Source organism: Dermatophagoides pteronyssinus, unplaced genomic scaffold (genome assembly GCF_027571235.1).
Source record: "Dermatophagoides pteronyssinus isolate colony J.1.1.1.1 unplaced genomic scaffold, Derpt_VIB-CSIC_2022.12 sq0022, whole genome shotgun sequence".
NCBI classification, from domain to species: Eukaryota; Metazoa; Arthropoda; class Arachnida; order Sarcoptiformes; family Pyroglyphidae; genus Dermatophagoides; species Dermatophagoides pteronyssinus.
In genome coordinates this window covers 556,556-581,564 of record NW_027461546.1, presented here as the reverse complement: position 1 = coordinate 581,564, position 25,009 = coordinate 556,556, and the positions used below count along the sequence as shown (strand labels likewise).

Sequence of the window (25,009 nt, the reverse complement as noted above, 5' to 3'; positions counted from 1 at the left end):
TGAGAGAAAGAAAAGTCAATGATGATTTTTTTTGTTTCCATATTAATGATGATTATCATTATTTCACAACATCGTTTATCGTCGTCGCTGTTGTTTCAAAGTAACGAAATTCATTATTTTACTTTTCGGTTATTAGCTTGATGTGTATGGTGTACGGTGTTTTATAATCATCAGGAAAAACAGAAAAATCTTTTTTGGAAAGCGAGAATATAGAGCAAGCCAGAAAAAAACTTTTTACAATGAAAATTTCTTCTACATCTTTATCAGTAAAAGCTCAATAATAAAACAATGTTTTTACGTTTTTTTTTTTGCTAATTAATTAGCGAAAGTAAAACGTGTACCGCTACAAACGTAATTTTCTATGGAAAAAAATATATTCCATTTAACCCTTTTTTCTCCTTGTTTGGCTGTTGAACAAACGAAAAAACAAACAATGTTAATTAAAGCATTTTTTCTTTCAATTTGATTGATTTTTTTAAATCGATTTTTTTTCAACAAGGATTTCATCCAGGGTGACAAAAAAAAATCAAATAAAAATTCATTTCAACAAAATGACAAAAATGGCAATCAAACGAATGTTTGTTGTTGTTGATTGTTTGAAATCAAAAACCATAACAACAACAACAACAACAACGATGACAACAACAAATCCAAAAAAAGAAACTCTTTTCCAATCGAGAATTTAATGGAATGTTTTCTTGTTTTTTCATGAATATATTCTCCATGTTATTCACCAACAACAAAAACTTGATAAAATGAATGAAATTCACTGGATTAAATTGTCAACAACAACAACAAAAACGATAAACAACAATCGAAATCCATTAACACGGATGAATATGAAATGCGAAAATTTTTTTTCCTCGAAAAAATCACCAATTTGAATCATGAATGAAAAACAGAATCGAAAAAAGAACACGATTTTGTCACCTAACGACGATTATGATGATCATCATGAATGAATCAAGGGAATCGTCATTTCACACACAGAAAAAAATGGGAAAAATTCTTTTGGCTAAATCGATTTTTATTAGCAAAAATGAAACAAAGTTTTGGCCAGGTAAAAATGTGCAAGGTGAGATCATTTTGTTTTTCTCGTTTTTTTCGCTGAATAAATGATCCTGTAATGATCATCATTATCATTTGAATGTGACATCCAAGTAAGATCGTGATGTTGATAATCAAATGGACATCATTATTATTATTTTGTTGGAATCATTACTTCTTCTTTTTTTCGGTTACGAATGGATTCCCTATTAAGAGAGCACAAAAATTCTTAAAAGTCAAACGAACAACAACAGAAACAAAACAGAAAATTTTCATGTGAATTTCCAAAATGATAATAATGATTCGAGGATTTATGTTTCTGAATGGAAATGATGAAGAAAGAATTTTCATTTGAAACACACACACCATTCATTAACCCTTGGATTAATTTCTTTGGAATTTAATTTTTTTAACACATCCCTTTACAAAAGCTAATTGTTTGTTTTTTTTTGTACCAAAAGGATTATTATTTTGCGTCATTTTGCGTTTGGTTTGATTGACTGTAATCAGATTGATTTAAGGAAATAATGTTGGATTCCACATGAGCAGCAGAAGCAGCTGCTGCTGCGAAAAAAAAATATGACCACAAAACCACCATATTGATTACAGTAGAAGAAAAAAAAAATAATGATCGTTAGTCGAGAAAATCGAAATGAATGGAAAGATTGTGAGAAAAGAAACTGAAAAACCCAGAATTTTTCAATCAAATTCTTTGCACTTGAATTCTTCAATTCTTCAAAATTCTATTTTAAGAAAGAAAGAAAAGAAAGAAAAGAAAGAAAGAAAGAAAGAATAAAAAGTTTATCCTGATTTGTTGTTTGATCGACCAATTATTATTATTATTGTAAGTTATCATTATTATTTGATGGTTTATTATTTTCTTTTCAATCCAAAACAAATGAAATGAAAAGAATCTGTCCATCAAAATGAAATGAAATTTTAAAAAATTTTGGAGAAAAACGAAACCTGTGAACTGAAAAAAAAATGACAAAAGAGAAAGTTCATAGATGGATTGAAAAGAAAAGAATGAAAGAAGAAAGAAAAAGATAACGATGATGAAACAACAAACATCATTTCATTTTCGAAGAAGAACTTTTCTCTTTTTTTCCCAATCGTTACGTCAGACAATTTTTTTTCAAAATTGAAATTAAAAAAAAACATTTGGAAAATGGACAATGTGTGCGTTTGCGAGCCTATGTGTTTGCAAAACCGAATGCTATTCTAGATTCTTGGGAAAACATTCTATGTGGGAAAATAATTCTCGAACAACATCAGCGTTTAACTGGCAAAAAAAAGGTGACAAAAAATTTTTTTTTGTTACTCAATTTTCCATTTTGAAAACCAAAATGAAATTCAAAATGGAAAATTTAAATTTTCCAATTTTCAAAACTTAACAGTAATATTCACACAAGTACGGTCGCTGTTGTTTTTTTTTAAAATTATGCATTGCAATTTAGAAATGACCAAAAATTTATTCAAATGTAATAAAAAAAAGTTTTAATTCATTCATTTTTTTCGAAAACAAATGAAAATGAAAAATTTTCAAAAAAAACGAAAAAATGGCCATCTTTTTATGATTCGATCTCTTCTCTCTCTTTTCGTTACACATTTGTAAATTACAATTTTTTTTTGTTATAATTGAAAAAAATCAAACCAAAAAAAGAGAGAGAGAGAGAGAGAGAAGAGAGAGAGAAAAAAAAAATTTCATTTGTTTCTTTTTTTTCAAATTTCATTTTGACATTATGGATTTAAAGATTTAAAAAAAACAAGCTTGTTCTAAAACATCATATAACAATCATATTACAATCATAATCCTCATATCTTTAATAATGTTAAATATAGGTTGAGGTAGTTTGGAAAATAAATTCCGAGATTAAATCATCTTATTTTTTTGTTCCAAAGATTTCAATGACAAATGATAACATTGTAGTGGGTGTCCATAATAATGATGATGATGAATAAATAACATACCTAGTTTTTTTCTCTTGTTGTTATGGATTGAGGGTTGAGTTGATTGATTTGAATTCATGAAATCAAGCAAAACACAGCAATGGATTATTGAATTATGAAATGATATCAATCTTGGTGGCAACAAAAACTAACCGAAAAAACAAAAAACAAAAAAATTTCACAAAATTGAAAAAAAAATGAAAGAGTTCATTCGGTGTTTCATAAGTGTTTGCTAACCAACCAAAACACCATCAACAGAAGATGTGTTTGTGTGTGTGTGCGTGTAAATATGAACATCCTCCGTAAAAAAAAGTATTTAGCATTCAGTGAAACATACAGGGTGAAAAAAGAAATTCTGTTAGTTTTGCGACATGTTTTTTTGTTTGTTTCCTTGGCGCACAATCGATGAGAACAAAAAAAATTGAATCAAGAATTTAGGTTTATCGGCAAAAATAAAAAACACGAAGGGAACACACACCGATCGCGTTTGGTTTATTATTATTTTTATCATTAACACAAATGAATGATTTTTCCTTTCTCCTGGTCACATTTGTGTGTGTGGTTGGTAAATATTAAAAAAAAATAAAATATCAAATGAAAGATGGATGGATGTGTGTGGTAATCAATTTGATTTGTAAACAAGAACTTTTTTGGTTGTTTGTTTGTTTGGACAAACCCAATCGAATTTCAAAATACACACATTATCGATTCTCTCTCTCTCTCTCGATCTGGATAAAAGTAATTTATTTAGAAGAACCAAAAAGAAAACAGAAAGAATATTCTTTAAATAAAAGGATGATGATGTTTATGAAGAAAAAAAAGAATCCATCTTGAACAACAACCAACAACAAAATTCCTCTAGTTTTTTCTTCCTTCATTCTTTTATGGTTCATTATCAAATGAAAATTTCGAACCAAAACAAAATTTTTTTTTCTTTGAAGAAAGAAAAAAATTGAAATTGAAATTTTGTTTCCAAATTGGATTTGATTTGATTTGATTTTTTCATTGAAAAAAAAACAAACTTACTAAGTTCTGGTCTATTTGATTTTTTCTTTCCTCGTGAAATTCTAGAATTTCATCAACAACAATCATATAGAGGACATAAGGAAAAAATAATTGTATTGTATTTCATTCTTGAATAAATATAAATTTTAACGAGCAAACAGAAATAAAAATAATAATCTGATTTTGTTTGAGTGCAAAAAAAAATAAAAAATTGATTGATTGATTGATTTATCCGAGGAGAAAAAAAGTAAAAGAAAACAAACAAGGTGTGAAACCAAGAAAAGGCAAGCTTAAAACTTATTTGAAAAAAAAAGAAAAAAAATCCAATTGATTCTCTGTGTGTGTATTTACAAGTAATTATTATTGATTTTTCGGTTATTTTTTTTTTTTTGTTATTTTTCTTTTTGAAAATCTTCCCACCACAAAAGAAATGATACGTCTTTATTTATTGATATTTGGATTATCAATGTTGAATTGGATGATTGCAGAAGCACAAACAACTAATGAAAGTGAAGCTGAAGCTGAAACTGAAACAACAACAACAACACCGAAAATCGATGTTGATTTTGATATTTCATTTTGGAGTATTAATCAATTTATTTGGGGTTTTATTTGTTATTTATTATTCGGTTTATATGTTTTATATTATCAAGAATCAATATTAAAAGTTTGTAGATGTTATCGACATAAAAATAATTCAATTCATCATTTAATGTCAGCCACAACGAATAATGAAAATGTTGATGTAAATAAGAAAAAATGTCATCATGATTGATTGATTATTTGCAAGAAATAAAATTTGAATTTTTTGAATTTTTGAAAAATTTTCGTACAAATTTGTTTACCGTTTAGCTCGATAGGTGGCGTTACTAGTTGAAATAATGACGATGAAAATGAATTTTTTTGATTTTAGAAAAGCAAAATTTTTAATCAATTTCAAAAAATGACAAAAGTAAAAAATCCTGATCAACAAAAAAAATTACAACTAAGAGCTGCTGCTGTTTACCAAACTGAACATTCATTACAAACATTTAAATAATAAAGCCAATAAACAATATTTAATATTGTAAATGAAAGTGGAAATATCCAACGTGAAATATGATCGACCGTATAGGCACGACGATGTTTTGATTGTAATAAAAATTGATTGATTGATTGATCAAGATTGAATTGTATATCATTACGACTATCGAATGTTGTTTTACGTTGATGAAAATATTTTTGATCTTTTTTTGGTGGTTTTTCATTCGAAAAACAATTATCATCATCATCAATATTAACATCAACATTATCATCATCAATATTACAACGATCAACATTATCATTTGAATTCGTATATAAACAAAATGATTTTTCAATTGATGGTTGTTTTGAATCAATTTTCTTCTTCTTTTTTTTAATTAAATTATTATTATCATAATTGAAAATTGATCCAATACGATTTCGTAATGTTGATCCATTAGTTTTAACATTATTATTTTGATGTTTGAATCGTTTATCATCATCATCATCATCATCATCATCATTGCCATCATCATCATCATCATTATTATTACTGAAATCATTTAATTTACTATCCAAATCTAATCTTGATAAACTAAGTGAACGAATAGAAGGCGGTAATTGTTTTGGATGATGATGATGTTGATGATGAAGTAATCGATCATTTATTCGTTGTTGTTGTTGTTGTTGATAACGATTATTATTATTATTAACAGTTCCAGATTCTGTTGTTGAACATCGTTGTTTTGTTGTTGTTTTCGATACAGTTTTTCTTCGTTCATTATTAGATTTTATATTTGAAATTAAATTAGGATTTGTTGTTGGTGTTGTTGTTGTTGGTTCAAATGACCAATTTAAACCACCAAAACCACCATTTAATAATTCATCAGCCATTAAAATATTGACCAATGCATATTCCATTAATGATGCAAATACAAATACAGTACATGATGACATAAATATATCAATTGCTTTTATATATGATACAGGTGGTAATGATTTTTGTGATTGTGCATGTTGTGTTGATAATGTCAGTAATGATGTTACACATAATGTTACACGTGCTGGTACGGCTTCTGGTTTTATCCAAAATGATATCCATGACATTATTACAATCAAACATGTTGGTATATAAGTATGAAATATATAATAACCTAATGAATGATAAGGTAGAAATAGAAATAGAGAAAGAAAAAAACAGTTAAATTAAATTAAGAAAATATTTTGCAATAACTTTATAATCTTTTTTTTGGTTCTATATTCTGAATTGCAGGATTATTGGTAGCATCATAATTCTAAATGAATGAATGATAAATTTGATATAATTAATTTAATATTAGGATCAAAATAACTGAAAACTAACATGATATAAAGACATTAATAATAACAATAATAATAATAAAATGAAAAGAAGAAAAAAAACCACATTAAATGTACTTTTCTTCTTCTTCTTCTTCTTCTTATGGTTAGTTATAATATATAACCAGAGGAGAAAAAAAAAATTTCTATTATTATTATTATTATAAATGATGATGATTAACATTTTGATTATTATTAAGGTTATTAAGTATATCAATTTATCAATGTGTGTATTTTTTTATCGTTTGTTTTTCTCTTTGTCTCTCTATCTCTCATGTTTCATTATTATATAAAAAAAGTACGTTATTATTAAATGATGAATTTGGTTATTGTTTGTTTTTGGTTTATGTTCTTTGTTTCTTTATCATCATCATCATTGTTCTAGGATAAGTTTTTGACATCTTAGAACAATAATTTTATCTACAAAAGAAAAACATTATGAATAATGATGATGATTCTGTAGTGTTTTTATTTTGTTTTGTTTGTTTGTTTCCAACTCATATTGTTTTGTAAATCTATGGATTGCAAGAATAATGTATGTTTGTGTTTGTGTGTGTTTGGATATAGGATTCTCTCAAAAGAAATATAGATCCAATATGAAAATATAAAAAAACTTACCAAGTCTTCTTTTAATAGTAAATATTACTTGTACACAGGCAAATGTTCCTAAAAATAACAGAACAGAATTAATTAATCTAATTTAATTAAAATGGATTTATTATGAATGTTTTTGAATGATTGAAAAAAATGAATGATACAAACCAGATGAATAATCAGTTGTACAATAATCAATATCTTTTCTGATAAGATCATGTTGTGGTAATTCAATATGTTCTTCAACAACTAATGGATCGGATTCTTCCCAATCAAAAACAAGATCATTTGTTGTATATGATACTGAAATAATTGGTGAATGATGTGTAGATGATGATGTGATGTATGATATGAAGGTAAAAAAAAGAAAACAAAAATTTTGTCATCATCATGATGATGTTAACGAAAATCCAATGAATAAATCATCATCATTACAATATTCAAATAATAATAATAATTATTATACATACAGGATTCAATTTTCATTGTACAATTTTGTGTATCATGTGGATAGGTTTGAAATTTCATTGCACATGATAATAATAATGTTAATCTAAATTTATTTGGAAAAAAAAGTGAGACAACAAGAAAAAAAATCATAAAATGATGAAATCAGAAACGCGAGAAAAAAAATAAATTCTTCTGTGATCGAAATGAATGTGTATTATTTTATCACATTCAATCGAATAGGAGAAACAAAACGAAAAAATTCTTTTTGGAATGTATTTTTTTTTTTGGAATTTCATTAGTTTTTGCCATTTTGATGCAAAACTTTTCTCTCTTCACACTTGCAATAATTTTGCATAAAGATGATGATGATGATGATGACGTAGATGAGAAAAAGTTTAAAATTTTTTAAGCCCCAAATCATTCGACAAACATTTTTTTTAATTCGTTTGTTGAAAAAGGAAAAAAATGTTCATTGAATAATCAATTTCAAGTGAAAAGAAAAAAATCTGGATTTCGAAAAAAAACTTTTTTGTTGCACTTACTTGACCATATATAAGATAGTGTTATCCGAATAAAGCCTTTTTTTAGTTTTGTTAGAATGAAAAAAATTGTCAATTTTATCGAAATTTGAATTGAAAATTTTAAATAATTACCAAATATAATGATTAGGAATGGTCATTTCTTGAAAGGTCACTTCTTTTGCATTCTACATATATGGGGAGAAAAACACAGAGAAATTGTCAGAAAAAAATTGATTTGTTTCTGTTTTGCTGTTGATGATGGAAACAAAAGTTTACCTTAAAAAATGAATCTGGTCTCCAAATTTTATCAATAAATGTTAATGGTAATAAACGATATGGACCACGTGGATCATTGCTTGCATTAACATTAAAAACAATATCATCCGGTATTATTAAACGATTATCTTTCCATGATTGTGACATAAATATATCAGCTACATAAGTCTAATTCAGTGATTTTGATCAATATTATTCAATCAGGATGAAAATCACACAGAAAAATCTTACCATTGAACCTTCATCAATAGAATCCAAACCAAGTACCCAAACATGAAAACGAACTTTTGTTGGTTGTCCTATTCAGAGAAGAAAAAAAATTGAAAATTTTTCAATTTATTTTAATGATGAAAAAAAGTGAACGAAGGAAAATCAAAAAAACTACAAACCATTATGTTTTGGTGGCATTAATTTATCATAACCTTGTGGCAAAAATGAATCAACATTAAATGTATTGTTTGTAATTTGTTGTTGTAATGTTGTTGTACGAATGTTGATTAATTTATCGGAAGATTTTCCATCACTATTATCATTATTATTTTCTGATTGTTTTTTCAATGAAATTTGTTTTCTTTTTCTTGTTAATTTGTTATTATTATCAATAATGATTGGAATTTTATTTGTTGTTGTTGTTGTTGATTCGGTTGTTAAAGTATTGGTCAATAATAATGGTGATATTGTTGATGATGATAGCAATGGTAATATTATATTTGTTGATAATAATGATGATTCCTGTACATTTGATTGATGAATATGATGACGATGATGATGCGGATGATGTGGGTGAGAACGCTGGTGTTGCTCATTAATCACATTTTTTATCAACATTTCCGGGCTTAGAATATCATCATCATTAGCATCAATAAATCTAATTATCATTTTGGGGGGAGAAAGCAAAACAATAAACTGTAAAGATTCTGTCAATCAATCAATCAATCAACATACCTGAATAATGTTAAAATAATGATTAAAAATGAAAATTTTTTCAATATAAATATTGAATGTTTCAATCTATTATAATGATCATTATCATCTTGATCTTGATCATTAGCCATAGTTGTTTTTTTCTACTAACCAAACAACATAATGATAAAAATCTTCTGATCGATCAATCATGTTTCAATAAGCCGCCCAAAACCAAAACTTTTAAGAAGTGAAATTAAATCTTGTAAAATTTGAAGTAGAAAAAAAAACGGAAATGGTAAAAATGTTTGTTTTTTCCATTTGACAAATTGTTGTTGTTGTCCGTTAGTTAGTTAGTTTTTTTAAAAAATCCTTTAACTATTTGAGAAGCAAAAATCATTTATTTCGTTCTGTCATTTACATCTGGTGTTTGTTTGTTTCCTGGTTTCAAACCAAAGAAAATAAATTAATTGACTGTATCAAATGAAAGGGAGGGGAAAAAACAACACATATTTGGGAAATATCGATTCAAATTAACCAAGGGTGTACTTTATTAATCAATAAGACGGTGGCGACATATATTATTTGAATTTCATTCAATCATTACATTCAATTTTTGAAAAAAACGCCAACCAACAACAACAACAACAAAAATTATTTATTAATTTGTCAATGGAAGTGTTTACATCATTATTTTTCTTGTTGTTCTGTCATTGTTGTCGTTTTTAAATAGTTAACAAAAATGTTACCGAAATTTTTCTTTCAAAAAACGTTTGTTTGTTTATTAAAAAAGATAAAGATGTTTTTGTGTGTTTTTCTGTCTCTTTTTTTCAAAATAGAATCAGATAAGATGCTCTTTTTATTTTGGTTTGACGTTTTTCAAATGTGACCTTATTGTCATTATTATTGGATCGACAAATGACGAAATGAGAATTGTGGATCGATCCAGTCAAACCAAAAAAAAAAAGAAAAGAAATCTTTGTTTGCACTCGCATCATGTTATTAATCGCAACAAACAAACAAACATTCGAAATCTTTTCTTTTCTTTCTTCCCTTACAGTTCTGGTATACCCAGAATATCGATATCGATAGAAATGGTTTTTAATAGAAAAAAGAAGATTTTAAAGTTTTTTTTTTTGAGAAAAAAATCGAAAAATAGATTTATTTTAATGTTTTTTTCTTCAAAAATATCGTCAATGTTGTTTGTTTGTCTGTTGTTGGCTTTTTTTTCTGTTTGTTTTTTTTTTTTGATTGGCTGCAGTAATCATAAATACTAGATTATCACACACACAGACACAGAAGGGAGAGAATCAGTGAGAGAATCAAAAACTTCAAAAATCGAATCGAATTGAATTTAATTCAATTTCATTCATATATGAATCAATTCGTGCCGAAATAGAAAAATAGAGAAAATAAGAGAGAAAAAATGTGTGTGTGATTGAGAAAAACAGAATCGACAAAAATGATGACAACAACAACAACAACAACAACATGAACAATATTTGAAATGGAAAAAAACAAAAATCATTGCACGAATTCACATTTCATCTGGGTAATGTTATAATCAGATAAATAAAATGATGTTGTTGTTATAAATTTGTAAGTCAATTTTTATTGATCGATAAAAATTTATTATAGTTTTTTCCCTTTTCCCTCGTTTATTTATTTTCGTTTCTCGTTTCGTTTCGTTTCTCGTTTGAAAAATGATGAAAATTTCTAATTGAATGAATGAAGGGAAAAACAACAAGAATCTGAATCGGTTATTTGGTGTGATTAGTTTTTTTAGTTTTAGTTTTTTCATTTTAGTTTTCTGATTCAAATAAGGCGTGTATATTATTTTTAAACATAAGATTTTTTTCGTTACAACAACAACAACAAAATAACAATAGAAAACAAGAAACAAAACAAAACAAAGTTTTTTTTTTATCAAAAGAAAAATTTATTCAATCAAGCCTTTTTCAATACAAAATTCATGTCTAAACATATAAATCGATTCATTTGGAAATCAACGAAAATAAATTGAAACAAGAACAAAAAGTGTGGGAAAAAACGAAAAATCTTTTCCTTTTTTTTTGGCTAAAACTTTTGTTAAATCACCAGACAAAAAAACTTTATCCAAATGAATTAATCAAATGAACAAAGTGACAAAAGTGATTTTTTTTTTGTTTCTGGATCGAAATTTTTTGCTACTTTAAACAAAATTCATCCAAATTGGCCAATTAAAAAACCTTCTGGCTAAAGTTGGTGAAAAACAAAGTGTTAATTTGTTTTTTTTAAAGTTACAAATAAAAAGTTTTTAAAAAAATGCAACTTTTGCAAAAAACAAAAAATGCAGAAAATCCCTTAAAGGCATTCGTAATCTCATCATCAAAATAAAATGATTAATGAGGTGCTGATAGAAAGCAAAAAAATTGGCAACTTGTTGAAATTGGCCAAAAAAAAAAAATCCTGGAAAATTTCTCGAAAATATCGATACACAAATCGAATAGGGAAAAAAACCAAGTAAAGATTGATAAAACGAAAATTCATTTAACACTAAAAATCAATTAAGCAAGTCAATTTATTCTAGTTTTAGTTTTAGTTTTGTAAAGATTTCTTTTACAAAAAAAAAATACAAACTCTATGTGTGTATATGATAATGAAGAAATAACGAAAAAAAAAATTCATTAACATTTTTTTTCTGGATTTATCTGATGGATGATTGTATCGGATGATGTTAACGACGACGGAAAAAACTCCGTGACAGAAATACTTCAATGAAATGTTACCAGAAGTGGAAAAAAATTCCCAAATGGTTAACAACAACGGAAAAAAACATTGTTTTTTACATAGGAAAACAAAAAATTCCAACTTTTCATTCATTCATAGTATCACAAAGTTAATCTTTTGTTGTTGTTGTTGTTGAATTTCTAGATAACAACAACAGCAACAACCAGAATGGATGATTGAATGAATTCTGTGAATGCTTTTTGCTAACTGACATGTTTCACCAATAGGTATTAGTCAATATTATTATCATTTGTAAATATATTTTCACATCAATTTGTCTATGTATATCTCATAAATTTCTAATGAATATTGTAATAACCATTGATTCTTTTAAACATGTTTTTTTTGTTAAAGTAAGTTAGTTATTTATCATTTGTAAATACAGATTCTCTGTTATCATCATAATGGTATTAAATCAAACGATTAATTTAGCCCAAAAAAAGTTTTGAAGACAAAATTGCTTTTACTGGTTGAGAAAAAGATTCTTCAAGCTAGGAATTGACAAAATTGGAAGGTATTTTCTGGTTCTGGTTCTCTCAATCATCAGATTCTGTGATTTAAAATTATTAAAACTAAAAAACCGGAATCATTAGGGTTAAATGATGTTTATTTTTTTCCACCGAGAATCATTATCATTTAACTAAAATAAAATTTCATTATGAAAAAATCCGACAAACAAAAGCTAATTTAAAACAAACAGTGAAAAAAAGGCAAAAAAAAAATTACAAATAAAACTCGTAAATTACTTTATGTTTATTCAAATTGATATTTCAGCAGTGAAAACAAACAACAAGAATCATTTATTTTCAACCAGAAAAACGAAAAAAATTCACATTTTTCTCCGATGACTTTATCTTCAGTGTGTGTTTTCAACTTCGTTTCATTGCTATTTAAAAAAAAATTATAACGGCAGTAAACGAAACACAAATAGGGAAAATTGGCTATAGAGAAAATGATGAAAATTTTTTCATTAATTTAGTTTTCGATTGAGAGATTATTATTGAAAGAAGAAAAATTTTTCTTCCTTTTTCCTTTTACATAATGATTGTATAATGGTAATTTTTGGTTTTTAACGGGGGGAGGAAAGAAAAGAAAAGGGAAAAAATATTCTTCTTATCTCAAATGAATTCATTATAATCATCGTCGTCATCATTTTCAAAGAATAAAAACTTCTTCTTCTTCTTCTGGTCGAAAGAAAAATCATTATTATTATCATTTGGATAGGATGGGTTCAAATTTCTATAGGAATTTTTTCTCGTATCAAAATACCGTCACAAGCAGACAGACATATATACCCATTTAGCCTAATGGGTGTTGTCATATTTTATATTTTCAATTTTTCTTCGATCATCATCATCATTATCATTGACCATCCTAGACTAGGTTGAGAAGATATTTGGCCATAAGTAAATAATAAGTGGCGGGGGAGGGAAAAAATATTGTTGTTCATTGAAAGTGTGTTTGTGGTTTTGCTCTTGATCATGTCAAAATCAGCCACATTAAAAATAAAAAATTTTTCTTGTTTGATTTCAAAAAGTTTTTCTTGATCTTGAAAGATTATTGAAAGATTATTTTTGGAGAAAAAAACCGATTGAAATTCTATGACAATACGAAAAAAATGATAAAAGTTTCTTGAGAATTTTAACCAAAGCAAAAAAAAAAAATTATCAAACAAAATGTGTTTGGCTAAGCAAAATGAATGAATGAAAAACACATTTTTCTTGGCTTCAAATAACCAATTGTGATTTATATTCATTCAATTCAATTCAATTCAATTCAATTCAATTCAATTTGATTCGATATTATTATTTGACATTCGATCCAATTCAATTCAATTGTTTTCATAATAGTGTCATAATTTGATACTTTTAAGTGTTGCGATGTTTTTTCGTTTGTCAAAATTCTATTTTCTATTATTGTTTTGGATGATAAATTTTCGTTTATATCCGAAATAAGAAATAGGAAAAAAATTCTGTTTTTCTGGAACGTGTATGGCGATCAATGTGTCACAAATGTGTTGAGTGTTGTTATTGGATAAAATCTTTATGGTGGTGGTGATTCTGGCAAGAGGCCGGGGGTGAAACAAAAAAGAAAAAATGAAATAAACATCCGGAACATTCATTTTGCCAAACGGACAATTCATATAATGATTATATGGAAGAGAGATAATGAATTGCTTACAATGATATTTGGATGATTTTTTGGCTTTCTCACTTGTTCAATCTCTCAATCAATTGCAATACTTTTTTTTTCTCGAGATTTTATTGATCGATAAAAAAAATGAAATGAAATAAATATTCTTTTCTGAAATGAAAAACAGGAAATTCATTCATTTTGAAAATGATATGTGCTGTACAACAATTGATAACAGCTGCCTAAAATTTTCAAGATCAAAGATGAAATTCTTCTTCTTTTCACTTTTCACTTTTCATACAAGCCGGATATTTAAAGAATTTGAATAAAAAAATTTGGTTTGGGAAAGAAAAATGCATTTCGTTTTCTACCTAATTGGACACACAGAATCAGTTAGTCTGTCAATCTGTTTAGCTGGATATTTTTTTTTTTTAAATCATACATTTTATTCAATCAAATTTGGTTGATGAAAGAAGAAAAAAACCTAAAAATTAAAAAAAATACATTAATGGGTAATGGAAACTTTATTTTGTTGTTGTTGTTGTTGGATCAAAATAAAAAGCATTACAGATAGAAAAACACTTACCGAGAATTTGGTTTTTTTCCAGTGAAAAAAATGATGATAAAAACAAAAATCCATTATAGAATCTAAACAGAATAATAATAATCATATTTTGTTTGGAAAATTGAAATTCCATAGTCAAAAATCAATCGATGAACGAAAAAGCTTATAGAATTTTGCATCAAGAGATACAGAATAAACGAAAAAACTTTTTATGTGAAAACATTAAACCCACACACAGACAAACAAACAAACAAACAAACACTTTATATAAATTTTCAAATCAAAAAAAAGGGTTGTTGAGATGCTTTTTTTTATATATTTCAAATTCTTGAATCTGCTAAATGATCGTTTTTGTTGTTGTTGTTGTTCATTTGATTTAAATGGAAAAACGAAAATTTGAATATGGAAAAACGAGTGAAACTTACTGCATTTTAAACAAAATGAAAAGGATTTTTTGAAGCCAAAAATGAAATTCTGGCAATGAGAATATTCTTTTATTCTTTCCTCGTCTGACAAAATGATTGATTTAAAAAAAAAAATATAAAGGTGAGATTTTTGTTGTTGTTGTTTTGGCTGCGTTAGCAACAGCTTTGCATAATTCAAAAATACATATGAAGAAATATTGATCATAATGGTGGCAAAAACGATGAGAAGAAACTCGAATAAATTTTGATTAAATAAAACTTGTTTGATAAATTTGATGAAAATTTTGCTTTTTTTCTTGTTACTTTTTTGTTTGTTTCATTCGAAATGGAAACAGAGAAAAAATGAGAATTTTCAAGAATTTCAAGAATTTTTTTTTTTGTATCTGGTTGAAAACGATGGATCGTTGGGTTTTGTTTGATCTCTTTAAAAAAAAATTCACAGAATTTATCATTATTCAATTCGAAAACAAAGTATCATTATTATTGTGAAATGTGGTTTGTTTTCTCCTGCCAATATTCTTGATGGAAAAAAATACCTGTCAATAAATGTTTTGTGTGTGTGTTTCACTGGATCCAGGAAAAAAATGCAAAATATGAAAAGATTCTCGAATGAAAATGTAATTGAAAAATTGAACCAAAAAAAACAGGGAAAAGTTTCACTCACATTCATCTATCTTGATTTCGATTCTTGAAAAGATTTTTTTCTTTTTTTGATTCTTTTCTTGTTATCAGAATTTTGATAAATTTTGCTTACACGCGGTTGATTCATAAAATGAAAACACTACAGTCAAAACAAAACACATAAAACGTAGAGAGAGAGATGAAATGAAGATTATCAAAACCAAAAAAAAAAGTGAAAGATTTTTTCAAAAAACAAAAAGAAGAAAAGAAACATCAGGACGATGATACACTATGAAAAGAATAATGATAATAATAATAATAATGAAATTGCGAGAGAAGAAGAAAAATTCGTTCGAAATTCGTTCGAATTCTTTTTCCATTCGAAATGAGCATGCGTAGAAGATAAATTCGAAATTTGGTAATCTGAATGAAAAAAATTCCAAGCGCATAATCCATTCATTGAATTTGTTTTGTTGATGATATTATCATTCGGTTTTTTTTCCGTTTTCGTTTCAGTTTTCTTGAACATCCAAAACAGAAGAAAAATTTCTTCATTTTTTCATATGTGTGTGTAGGATGTTTGTAAATAATAATAATAATTCTTTTGTAAATAAATTTCCAAAAAAAAAGAAGAAAAATCTGTTGCTATCAAAATTATGTGATCAAAACAAGATTTTCAAGTGAAAAAAGTGAGGAAATCTTTATCTTTTTATCGTTCATCAGATGTGATATCGAAAACATCAACAACAACAACAACAAAAAAAGATCCTTTTTCTAAAGGAAATCCGATTCTAGTCAAAAATTTGAAATGTAAGTGATTGACATGATTGACATTGATAATCTCTAAACTTAATAATTCATTTTATTTATTTTAGAAATTCGTCAAAATCGTTTAGCCAAAAAAAAAAAAAAACAATCAATATTTTCCGATCAACGAAAATTCGAATTTCGAATAGCCGAATTGTGTTTAATGATTTTTGTTTTTATTCGCGAAAAAAACTTTGAGCCATTGCAGTTTATACATTGCAAGTAACCGGTTTTGTGTGTTTGCATAACTTTTCTTTTTTTTTGCATTCATTGAACATTTATATCATCCGCATCCATTGTGTGGTAGAGGCATAATGATTTTAATAGAAAAAAAATGGCTGACACGTGCGTAGTTTTTTTTTCAATCATCAATGTTAATTTAATTTTTTTTTTTGTTGTTTCAATTTTCTTTATTACTCAAAAACTCGGTGACCAGCATCAATAACAATTGCGGACAAATAAAATATTTGTGAGTTGTAATTCTTGAACCAAAAAACAAAAAAAAACTTTCAATTAATAAGTGAAATTTAATCTTTTTTTTTAAACAGGAACTCCCCCCACCAACAAAAGAAAAAAAAATGTCACGAATAAAACAAGCACCAAAACATTATTCAATACAAATTACTATTCGTAAACAGAATTCAAAGATGGAAAAAAAGAAAACAAAATCATCATCATCAACAACAACAACACCGAAAAAGAATAAAACTAAATCAAAATTGTTGGAACGATCAGTTATTGATTTTGAAACAAAATCCGAATTATTAAAACAAAAACGTTATCGACCAGGTACAATGGCTTTAAGAGAAATACGTAATTATCAAAGATTAAATAAATTATCAATACCGAAACAAAATTTTCAACGATTAATTCAAGGTTTAACAAATGAAATATATGGTAATGGTAGATATCGTATGCAAAAATCAGCTGTTGAAGCAATACAAGAAGCATCCGAAAGTTATTTAATCAATTTATTACATGATACTAATCTTTTAGCTATACATGCTAAACGTGTAACGATAATGCCTAAAGATTTACGTTTAGCAATACGTATTCGTGGTGGTCAATGATGAATAATGTAATCCTTTCGATTTGAATGAAAATGACTGAATGGTTGACTGGAGAAATTGGAAATTTTGCACACTAAATTAATATTATTGATTTTTTTTTTTGAAAATTTATTCAAATTTTTTGCACTTTTTATTCAAAATTTTTCTTTTTTTTTGTAACTTTAAAAGTCTAAATAAATAAATAAATAAAAGATTTTTCCAGCTATTTTCCAATACTCATCAATTTGATTTGTTGGGTAATCCAGGTAACAACAGGTTGCTGTGTCAACCGTTATAATGATGATAAAAGTTATTATTTTTTTTGCTGATTTCTTTATTGATTTCAATCAATCAATCAATCAATCGACCAATCAATCAATCAAAACACAGAAAGGAATATACAGAATTTCATCAAAAAAAATGAATTTCCCCAATCAATTTTCATCGATTACTTTCCAAAAATTGTGTAATATGGTGGATTTTTACCTGCAAAAAAAATTTTTTTCAGGTAAAAAAATCATTATTTTTTGCTTGTTTGTTTGCTGCCAAACAATCAAATCCATAATCATCATCATCATCATCATATCTACACATAATGAACAAATTGATGAACAAAAGTAACTGGCAAGTGCAAAAAAAAAAAAAAAAAAAAAAGAAATCCTGATAACAAAACAACTTGTTTGACGACTGGAAAATTTTATCTGTTTTTCCTTTCGTTTCTTTCGTTCGTTTTTCTTTATTCATTCATTTTTGTGTTTACCCAATTATTTTGACTTGATGCCATTATTGGCTTGTTGAAACAAGTTTGAGCAAAAAGAGAAAACAATGACCGAATTCCATTTGTGACACATATGATTTCTTTCTTTTGAAAGAAAATCCATTGTGTTTTTCTTTCAGACGAAAGTAGAAGGTAGAAGGGAGAAGAGAGAGAATCTTTTTTAACTGATGGATTTTTCATTTTGAAAATGAACAAAGATTATAACAATCTTAAGTTACCTTATTCGGTGCTAAATTTAGTTTGTTTTTTTTTTTGTTTTTTGGATTTTTGATTGTGTTTTGGGTAATAAGAGAAAATGAAAAATGAAAAAAAAAGAGTAAAATCCATCCAATAAAGCACAATAGACATTCGGACATTCGGTTATTCAAATTTTCAAAGAGAGAAAGCAAAAAAATAACACATTGTTTCCATCGGGTTATCACCCGGGTATATTTCTATACAACAAAAGAAACGTTTTTGTTGTTGTTTTCCTTATATGTGGTCACACAAAAAAAAGAAAAGCCAGCAAAACAAAACTTCCAAAATCACTGTTTGTGTGTTCATTCGCTGAAAAGTGTTTTCTCTCTCTCTCTTACTTTCCCTCTGGGTATTTTGAATCGATAGTGGTTTTTGGAGAAGATCAGAAAAAGATGGTAATCATCATATGAACAAACGACGACGACGACGACCAACAACTAAATGAATGACTGTAAATCAATGATTAGAAATTCAAATTACAATTACATTGTTATTCGATTGATTTTTTCTTTTCTTTTCAATCATCAATAATCATTTTGACCATTAATTTTGGTTGGTGGTCATTTCTCGTTTTTTAATTTAAATTTTTTAAATTACCATTTCAATGTTGTTGTTGTTAGCTCGGTGCAGAAGATAAATTTCATTTTTTCTCTCTTTCTCATTCACAATCTCTCAATCTTTCATCTTTCATCATCATTTTGTCATAATTTTTTCATTTTCAAAATCGACCCTTCAATGTAAGGGTAGTGTTAATTTTAATTATCATCTTTTTTTTGTTAAACATACACACAAAAAAAAAGCTTCACATATTTTTTAATTATAAGATTTTGTTTTTTGTTGTCGTTGTCGATGTTTATCATTATCATAAACAAGATTCATTAAAGTCATGGTCAAACACTGTGTGTGTGATTAACGATTTGATTGATTGAATGAAAATTACTATCCACGTTTTCAAATTGTCTGTTTTGTTTGTTTGTGTTGTTGATTTTTTTAGTGTTTCAAATCGTCATTTTTTTCTGTTTGTTTGGCTGAAATTCATTATCAGATGATGATTGAAATATTTTCAAGTTAGTTTTCTTCCAACCAAAAATTCCATTGATTCAAAACCGAAAAAAATGACTACTGTAATGTCAAAATTACGTGATCTATCCGAACGTATTGGTGTACCATATCCACAATTAACACGTACAATATCCGGTGCATTAGTTATTTTATATGCAGCAAAAATATCCTATCCATTGATTGAAAATTATCTGACCAACAACAACAATGATAATGATAAACATCAGCAAAAATCATCAATTTTACAAAATGGAAAAATTGATCATCATTCAATATCGATCGACAATACAACAACAACATCGATTGAAATACTTTCATCATCATCTGAAGATGATGAGGATGATACGAATAATAATAATAATTTTGCTAACGGTGCTTGTGTAAAAAGATATTCAAATCATAATCATAATGATCATCTAGTACGATTAATATCAGGAAAATCAGGAAAATCCATTCAAGAACGTTATCTAAATTTTGGTCCACAACGTACAAATAAATTAATGAATAAATTAGAAGAATTATTTGTACGATTAATGATTGAAATTCGTCAACTAACCGGTATTAATGTTGATTTTGTAATACAATTAATAAAATTATTACGTATTATGGTACCGAAAATTGCATCATTTGAAGTTATCATATTAATTTTACATACAACATCATTAATATCCCGTACATTTTTATCCATTTATGTTGCAAATCTTGAAGGTAGTGTTGTTAAACATATTGTTAAACGTGATTTACAACAATTTACACAATCAATGACAAAATGGTTATTAATATCAGTACCGGCTACATTTTTAAATTCATTAATCAGATATTTAGAATCCAAATTATCATTATCATTTCGTTCACGTTTAGTTAATTATGCATATGGTTTATATTTTAATAATGAAACTTATTATACTGTTTCAAATTTGGATGGACGTTTAGAAAATGTTGATCATTCATTAACCGATGATATTACTGTATTTGCTCAACATTGTGCACATATGTATTCACATGTTACCAAACCAATGTTAGATGTTGCTGTTGTATTATATACATTATTTCGTATGGGTAGAAAAATGGGATCGAATGGTATGCATGGACCAATACTTGGTACATCTATAGTATTCTGTACACATCTGATATTACGACGTTGTTCACCACAATTCGGTAAACTTGTTTCCGAAGAATCACAACGTAAAGGTTATTTACGTTTTATACATTCACGTATTATTGCTAATGCTGAAGAAATTGCATTTTATCGTGGTGGCCATGTTGAACGTACTGTATTAGATCGTTCATATCGTTCATTAATTAAACAAATGAATTTAATATTTCAACAAAGATTATGGTATGTTATGTTGGAACAATTATTAATGAAATATCTTTGGTCAGCAACCGGTATGGTTGTTATTGCTGCACCAATTATGCTTACACAAATGAATACTATTGATAATCAAAATCATTCAAATAAACATTATGATTATCAAAATGGTGAAGATATTTCTAATCGTACGGAATATATGATGACAGCTAAAAATATTTTAATTTCTGGTTCCGATGCTATGGAACGTTTATTATCATCATATAAAGAGGTATTCAGGTTTGAATCGATCATATTTTTCATATTTTCATTTTATTCATTATTCACAAAATTAGCTAACCGAATTAGTTGGCTATACAAATCGTGTTGCAAAAATGTTAACCATTTTTGAAGAAGTTGGCCGCGGACATTTTAAACGTGATTCACATGCAAATAAATCAATTTCTATGATAAATAATAAATCAATGATTATGTATGATAAATATGGTTCACCAATAATAAGGGGAAATGTGATTATTGTTCATGATTATATACAATTGATTGATGTACCGATTATAACTCCAAATTGTGATATTGTTGTTCCTAGTTTAACAATCAAGGTAATTGATAAATTCAAATTTGATAACTTTTTTTCAAATTCGTCATTCTTTATTCTGTAGATAACATTTCAAATGCATCTTTTAATTACCGGTCCAAATGGTTGTGGAAAAAGTTCATTATTTCGTATAATGGCCGGTTTATGGCCAGTATTTAGTGGTCGTTTAGAACGTCCACAAACAAAAGAAATGTTTTATATACCACAACGACCATATATGTCATTGGGTACATTACGTGAACAGTTAATATATCCGGATACAATAAAATCAATGAATAATAAAGGAATACGTGATGATGATCTTGAATCAATATTGGATAATGTTCATCTTCGTTATATTGTCACCCGGGAAGGTGGTTGGGATGCTAAAGGTGATTGGAAAGATATATTAAGCGGTGGTGAAAAACAACGAATGGGAATGGCTAGATTATTTTATCATCGGTAAGATTTTTTTTCATTTATCGACATAATTTAACCATTAATCAATCCTTTTTTTCGGTTTTGTTCCACAAAAACAAAAAACTCTAGACCAAAATTTGCATTACTTGATGAATGTACATCAGCCGTTTCGATCGATGTTGAAGCCGAAATGTATGAAACAGCAAAACAATTAGGTATTACATTGATTACAATAACACATCGACCATCATTATGGAAATTTCATACACATTTATTACAATTTGATGGACAAGGTGGTTGGCATTTTGAATCATTATTAGATCATAATAATGATCATCGTTTATCATTATTACATGATGAAAAACAATCCATAGAACAATCATTATCAAATGTTGTACAAATGCAATAACGTTTGTTAGGTGAAGAATCTACTACTAATATTGTTTTCTCAGGTGATCAAACAACAAATCAATGGATTGAATTGATTTTATGATCAAAATCAAATGGTTAATCCAAAAAGCCAATATAATTTAATACTGAATAAATAATTTTTTTTTTCATTCAAAAATTACATTTATTAATAAGATTGATATTTATCATTGAAAATATTGATATATATTTTTGTACTTATGATAAAGCAAACAAACAAAATGTTCAAGAAAATTAATTCCGGCCGCAAAATTTTAAGAAGCTGTTGAACTTATTGGATTTGAATTTGTTGTTGTTTTTGTTTTTGTTGACATAAAAATATTATCAATTTCCGAATCGATCGATAAATTTGGCATATTATCATCATTTGTATCATTTTCATTTAAAATATTTAGATAACGTGCACGAGCTATTTCACTTTCTTCTTCTAATCCTAATTGATAGGATAGATTTTGTATTTCTCTTACTTTATCCAATAATGCTGATGATGTTAATGAACCATAACCATAAAGCATTGATATTTCTTCATCATTAAAACCTTTTTGCCATTCAGGTTTATTATCATTGTTGTTGTTGTTGTTATTCAAATTATTTGTTGATTTTATATTCGTTTTATTATTATTAGTCGAATTGGTTAAAATACTTTCAGTTGGACTAGTAGCACGAGAATCACTATCATCATCAATATCTTCATTTTCATTTGCCAATTCCAAACCATATGGTGTTAGGGCAAATGATTTGATTATTTTATTTCGTCCATCAAATTGATTATCACTATTTGTAAAATTATAATTAGTTTTATTATAACGTAGATTATTATCGCCAAAATTCTGTAATGACGAATCATCATCATCTTCTTCATCATCATCATATTCATCATCGTCATCGAAAATTTCACTTTTCACTATAGACGATAGATTTATTAATGTTGGATTACGAGTTCCGCTATTGTTACTGATATCCAATTTTCCACCATTTTTTTGAGGTGAATCATCCGATAGGTCATAATCATCATCATCACTTGTATATGGTGATGTATTGGCCAAAAATTTAACAACACCTGGAACTAAAGATGTAAACGAAAAAAAAGGATTTTGAAAAATAAATTTTCAAAAAAAAATTTTGTTACCTGATTCAGGCCAAAGCTCCGGTGATGATCTATCCAATGTTTCATCAGTAAATAATTTTTCATGACGATTTTTCTTTTTTCTTTTTCCATTTTGTTTTTCTTCAATTGATTTTATTTCGGTATCATCATCATCATCAGCATTTTCATTATCAACAATGTAATCAACATTCATTTTTTGAGGGTCAGTAACAACATTTTTCAATTGATTAATGTTAAAATTATGATTACTTGGAATTAAATTCAAATTGATCATTGGTTTGGATTTAGATTGTTGATTTTGTTGGCCATCAATACAAGGTGTAGTTACAAATAAATTATTAGTATTTAAAATGACTGGCGTTGTTGATATTGAAGTATTATTTGATGCCTGTTGAATTGTATTGGTTTTCGTTTTTCCTGTCGATAAATGTATTGTTGATTTATTTGTTGAATTATTATTATTATTATTTGCATGATTAATTGTTATTGAAGATGATGGTGATTGATTTCGATGTGTTAAATTTTGTGAAACAAAATTTAAATGTTGATGATGTGGATGTGCACGATTATTATTGCCAGAATTATTGCCAGATAAATTGGCCGGTGTAACAATCGGTGTTAACATTTGTACAGCTTGTGGCTGTTGTTTGATATTGTTGTTGTTAGTAGCCATTACATTTGCCGGTATTGTTAAAGCATTTGATACTGAAGCAGTAACTGTCGGTACTGTTGCAATCTGATGAATTTGATTACTTATCGGTTGATTGGATACAGGATTCATTTTGATATTAGCAATTATACTGGTTGCTGTTGTTGAATTGCCAAACGTGGAAATATTTGGAGTGACCAATGTTCCTGGAGTAGTTGTTGCTGAACTCGTAGCCAATACCATACTTGGACGTAATTGAACCGATTGTCCAGTGTGTGAAGCTGTTAATATTTGAGCACCAGTAGCCGTTCCAGTAGCATTTCCTGTGCCTGTCAATGTTGGTGTTGTTGTCAGAATCATAATCTTTCCTTTATTGACAATTGTATTATGATTGGTAGCAATAAGATTGGACATTTGTCCATTATTAGTCAATATATTTGTACTACCAGCCGGAACAAGTATAAAATTATTCAAATTAAAACGTGGCCTAGCTGCTTGAATAGATGTTGGTGTTGCCGAAACTGTTCCTTGAACTTTAAAATAAAATAAAATCGAAAATTATTATTAACAACATTAACAAATCAAATAGGCTAACTTACCAGGAGTAGTTTGGCTTGGTTGTAATTTCGTATGATCCATTTATCAATATCTTGATATTTCTGGTCGAATATTTCGAAATATGGAACCAAAAATTTCAATATTTTTAATTTTTCAAACCAAAAAGAAAAAATTCCCAGAAAATTTAAATTGAAAAACAAAAATATCCTTGAATTTGATGAAAGCTGAATTCAAATATTTTGTTTGTATGATAATATTTGATATTTTTGCACGAAAAAAAAGCGCTCCATTCGAACGCGTATATATTGAAAAAATATATGATATTAGAGGAGAAGCACATAAATACACACACACACAGCATATCATATATTGCCAATAATACACACCTACATGTGGTAGTAGTATA

The 25,009-nt window shown here is 27.2% G+C and overlaps 5 protein-coding genes across 9 annotated transcripts; 3 read left to right on the top strand and 2 right to left on the bottom strand.

Annotated features, from left to right (window-relative positions):
- The first annotated feature begins 4,151 nt into the window (after positions 1 to 4,151).
- LOC142645774 (uncharacterized) lies at positions 4,152 to 4,826 on the top strand. 4 transcript variants are annotated; one of them, XM_075822967.1, is made up of 2 exons: positions 4,152 to 4,286; positions 4,431 to 4,826. In XM_075822967.1, exon 2 carries the CDS (start codon positions 4,433 to 4,435, stop codon positions 4,775 to 4,777), a length of 345 nt encoding a protein of 114 aa, XP_075679082.1. In that variant the 5' UTR covers positions 4,152 to 4,286; positions 4,431 to 4,432; the 3' UTR covers positions 4,778 to 4,826. The 4 variants fall into 4 exon arrangements, with proteins under 4 accessions (XP_075679082.1, XP_075679080.1, XP_075679081.1 ...); XM_075822965.1 differs by having other exon boundaries at positions 4,155 to 4,339; XM_075822966.1 differs by having other exon boundaries at positions 4,155 to 4,355.
- Positions 4,827 to 4,838: 12 nt separating this feature from the next.
- LOC113797775 (uncharacterized) lies at positions 4,839 to 14,715 on the bottom strand. Its single transcript, XM_075822962.1, has 11 exons — positions 14,596 to 14,715; positions 9,150 to 9,548; positions 8,594 to 9,072; positions 8,436 to 8,503; positions 8,205 to 8,372; positions 8,061 to 8,113; positions 7,950 to 7,985; positions 7,428 to 7,510; positions 7,126 to 7,260; positions 6,982 to 7,029; positions 4,839 to 6,158 (listed from the first exon to the last, which is right to left on the bottom strand). Exons 2-11 carry the CDS (start codon positions 9,257 to 9,259, stop codon positions 5,005 to 5,007), a joined length of 2,334 nt encoding a protein of 777 aa, XP_075679077.1. The 5' UTR covers positions 9,260 to 9,548; positions 14,596 to 14,715; the 3' UTR covers positions 4,839 to 5,004.
- A 1,961-nt stretch (positions 14,716 to 16,676) lies between these two features.
- On the top strand, positions 16,677 to 17,702 carry LOC113792905 (histone H3-like). 2 transcript variants are annotated; one of them, XM_075822964.1, is made up of 3 exons: positions 16,677 to 16,772; positions 16,864 to 16,896; positions 16,976 to 17,702. In XM_075822964.1, the coding sequence occupies exon 3, from the start codon at positions 17,006 to 17,008 to the stop codon at positions 17,495 to 17,497; it is 492 nt and encodes a 163-aa protein (XP_075679079.1). In that variant the 5' UTR covers positions 16,677 to 16,772; positions 16,864 to 16,896; positions 16,976 to 17,005; the 3' UTR covers positions 17,498 to 17,702. The 2 variants fall into 2 exon arrangements, with proteins under 2 accessions (XP_075679079.1, XP_027198664.2); XM_027342863.2 differs by having other exon boundaries at positions 16,756 to 16,896.
- Positions 17,703 to 19,389: 1,687 nt separating this feature from the next.
- LOC113797291 (ATP-binding cassette sub-family D member 2-like) lies at positions 19,390 to 22,376 on the top strand. Its single transcript, XM_027347683.2, has 4 exons — positions 19,390 to 21,136; positions 21,201 to 21,464; positions 21,525 to 21,901; positions 21,989 to 22,376. The coding sequence occupies exons 1-4, from the start codon at positions 19,607 to 19,609 to the stop codon at positions 22,266 to 22,268; spliced, it is 2,451 nt and encodes an 816-aa protein (XP_027203484.2). The 5' UTR covers positions 19,390 to 19,606; the 3' UTR covers positions 22,269 to 22,376.
- Positions 22,377 to 22,507: 131 nt separating this feature from the next.
- Positions 22,508 to 24,873, bottom strand: LOC113797191 (uncharacterized). Its single transcript, XM_027347570.2, has 3 exons — positions 24,645 to 24,873; positions 23,418 to 24,578; positions 22,508 to 23,354 (listed from the first exon to the last, which is right to left on the bottom strand). The coding sequence occupies exons 1-3, from the start codon at positions 24,682 to 24,684 to the stop codon at positions 22,543 to 22,545; spliced, it is 2,013 nt and encodes a 670-aa protein (XP_027203371.2). The 5' UTR covers positions 24,685 to 24,873; the 3' UTR covers positions 22,508 to 22,542.
- Between the last annotated feature and the right edge of the window lie 136 nt (positions 24,874 to 25,009).